General features: G+C 42.8%; 1 protein-coding gene across 1 annotated transcript in view; it reads right to left on the reverse strand.

The window, feature by feature from the left end:
* Positions 1-1,170: 1,170 nt before the first annotated feature.
* hoxc10a (homeobox C10a) overlaps positions 1,171-3,272 on the reverse strand; it is an 8,837-nt gene continuing 6,735 nt past the window's right edge. The window contains exon 2 of the mRNA XM_015032789.1: positions 1,171-2,556. Coding sequence (XP_014888275.1) covers positions 2,279-2,556 — 278 coding nt within the window. The 3' untranslated portion in view covers positions 1,171-2,278. The remainder of the gene's footprint in view (positions 2,557-3,272) is intronic.

Below are 3,272 nucleotides of genomic sequence, written 5' to 3' on the forward strand. Positions count from 1 at the left end.
GAAAAAAAATTATAAAAATGACATTTATCAAAAAGCAAACATGAGACTCTAAACGAAACATATCTGTTTGTCTCCTGATGTTTCATGTAGTTATTCGTCTTCTATTAATTTGTAATGACAGAGTATTTCATGTTTTATTTGAACTCTTCTGAATGAAAAATTAAGTATTGCAAACAAACATTTAGAGCAATCTTGAAAACAACACCAATAGGATTCAATTAAAAAAAATGTTAATAACGAATCCTCCCCCAACAAACAGCTGCAAAATGTCTCCAAAATGTGACATTTCTTTGTCTGATAGCAATGCAGCGACAGCACGTATACACACAAGCCCCTAACCGACAGATGCAACACAACACAATCTAAAAAAGTTTACCCCTGCTTGTTTACAGCCTATTCTCCTTGTGAGAGCCTCAGAAGCTTTTTACAGCCCCGCCACAAACTAACAGCAAAGAAACAAAACTTCTCTGTCCAAGATATAGCTGCCCCAGTTCATTTACAATGCCATTTGCGGGGGGGTGGGGGGTGGGGGGGGAAACCTGGAGGTGCCTATAGGGGGGCAATTCAGTGGAAATTGTGCCCTTGATGAAGACGAACTGACGTAATCAAGGCAGTTTCTTGTTGCCGAGTCAGGAAGCCAACCCCAACAACATGAAACTACCTAAACCACGCTTCAGCTTCGTGCAAATATCCATTGAAAGGAGACAGCAGTGCAAAAGGCAACAAGATGATGAGCGACAACCAGCACAATGAGGGGAGAAAGGCAAGTATAAACTCAGCACATACACTATTTCACACATTGCTTGTTTACTTTTTCAGTCGACTGCATAGTTCGTTTGGGAACAAAGAATTATTCTTTTTTTCTTCTTCTTTTTTTCCCCCAAAAACTAAAAAAGCTAACCCTGCAGCATCACAGGAGAGGAAATTGGTCCAAACTAACAGCTACATTCAAGATCCAGCAGCATAATGCTAAAAACAAATATATATTTAAATATCCATCAGCCAGTTGTGTCATTTTTTTAAAAAAAAGGAAAGTGATAACAGCAATCAACAGCATGCTTTTTGGATTATTTATGCCAGACAACTTCATGTAAACAACAGTGACATGATCAAGCATGCACAGTGCGTGCCACACGAGCTGTCAGGCAAGCCCCGCTGACAGCTGTGGCACAGCCTCCAAATCAGGAAACAAAATCATCCATCCTACCTTTGCTTGCCTCCTCGCATCCACACAGGTGCGCTCCTATTGTCCCGGGTGCGTATTACTCCTGCAGCCGCAACCTTTCTCCTTGCGCCTTTATCCTCCATGTTTCTTATCTTCCAGCAGTTACGAAGCTCAATTATTTCTCCCCCCCCCAACCCCTCCTCCTCACCCACTCCTTCCCCGCCTGCAGTGGAGGCGGCGGCGGTGGTCACTGCTGCTCCCTGCAGCCCACGCAGCACCCCGGCTGGCTTGCTGCACTTTGCACGGGGCTCTTTGCCGTGTGGATTAGTCCTCCTCCGCACACATACACACACACACACACACACACACACACACACACACACGCACGCACACATACCTTTAAACGCATCTTTTACTGCTGCGGCACATTATATTTGCAGATCATAAAATCCACCCCCAACGCTTTCCAGGGCGAACCTGACATTAGAATTTTATGACCTTGACTTACTGTGGTCACCTGGATAATATTTAAATCAACGTTATGGTCTCTCAATTCTATTAAAACTGCCATGATCTCCTTCTTCCCATCCGCAGCGTCTTCCCCTCCCTCACGTTTTCAAACCCAGTGTGCCAGGGGAAGGACAAAGTTGGTGGTACTTCTCCATTTTATCCTCCTGTTTTTATTAGTTTGGAACCGTTTAGCATGACAGAGCTTAATGTCACCTTGTGCATGCACGTTACACAGCACGAAATTCCCACAGACACCAAAACGAAGAAGCAGCAGCAGCACACGAGTGACAAAACATGAACAGCTCAGTAGTGTCAAAGTGTCACTGTAAATTTATAATCTGACCGAGGCTGCCTCAATAGTCAGCTTCACAAAACAATTGCACCTCGATCTTCCAATTCTCTCTCTCTCTCTCTCTCTCTCTCTCTCTCTCTCTCTGCAAGTTGCAGCTTCTCTATTCACATTAGAAGGCACCCTTAATGTGTGTGTTTGTGTGCACATGAAAAGAAAACCGATAAAAGCATTACAAAACGACGCATGCATGTCTATTTGAAACGGTCCCCATGTGTGAGTATGTGTGAGTACATCTGAGGCTGACAGAGTCTTCAGGAATAGTTGTAAACTGCACTCTGCTCCCTTTCCCGGCTCTCCCTGTTGAGCTTCTTGAGCTTCATGCGTCTGTTTTGGAACCAGATCTTGACCTGTCTGTCGGTCAGGTTGATACTGCGGCTGATCTCCAGGCGGCGCTCCCGAGACAGATACATGTTGAACAAGAACTCCTTCTCCAGCTCCAGCGTCTGGTGCTTTGTGTAGGGACACCGCTTCTTCCTTCCACTTTTGGCTTTTAACCAGCTTCCCGTTGTCTTTTCCGCGGATAAATCATCTATCGGAATGGGACAAACACAACAGTGAAAGAAGGAAAGCAATAATAAAACAAAGCAAAAAAAGAGAGAAAAAAAATCAATCAATAAAAAATAAAAAATAAAAAAGCAGTGGATAAATCCTGACAGACATGACTGGGAAGAGAACCAACCAGCACGCATCCGTTTCCTGTATCACATCCAGAACTCCTTAAATGAAATTACAATGATCAGGATGTCAAAGCGGCTTTTACCTGGATGTGGACGCTACCCTTTCCACTTTAACAAATGAGGTACACCGCACGTTTTGCCTACGAACCACCAGACTACTAGCTACAAATTGCTTTTTGCGTGATGTACAACTGTAATTAGATCAAATCAAACCACCCCAAGAAGCAACTATTGTCTTTGTTGCACCTCAGACTCCCATAAAATTTTATTACCGTTTGCACTCAAGAGCCAAAAGATTTTTTAAGAGGTTAAATTCAAAACAAAAGAAGTTCCTTGTTGCAAAGGAAGACATTCAAGATTTAAAGAAAGGCAGATGTAAAAGAAGAAAAAATAAATAAAACGGGGGAGGGGGGCTGAAAGAAAGAAAGACCTTTAACTCATTTACTCAGCAAAATTCCACAAAATCACTTACTCACATTTCATTGTTAATATCTAAAAAGGGGGGGCGAAAGAAAGAAAGAAAGAAAGAAAGAAAGAAAGAAAGAAAGAAAGAAAGAAAGAAAGAAAG

This window comes from Poecilia latipinna, unplaced genomic scaffold (assembly GCF_001443285.1).
Source record: "Poecilia latipinna isolate Pla-1442-1.1 unplaced genomic scaffold, P_latipinna-1.0 Scaffold250, whole genome shotgun sequence".
NCBI classification, from domain to species: domain Eukaryota; kingdom Metazoa; phylum Chordata; class Actinopteri; order Cyprinodontiformes; family Poeciliidae; genus Poecilia; species Poecilia latipinna.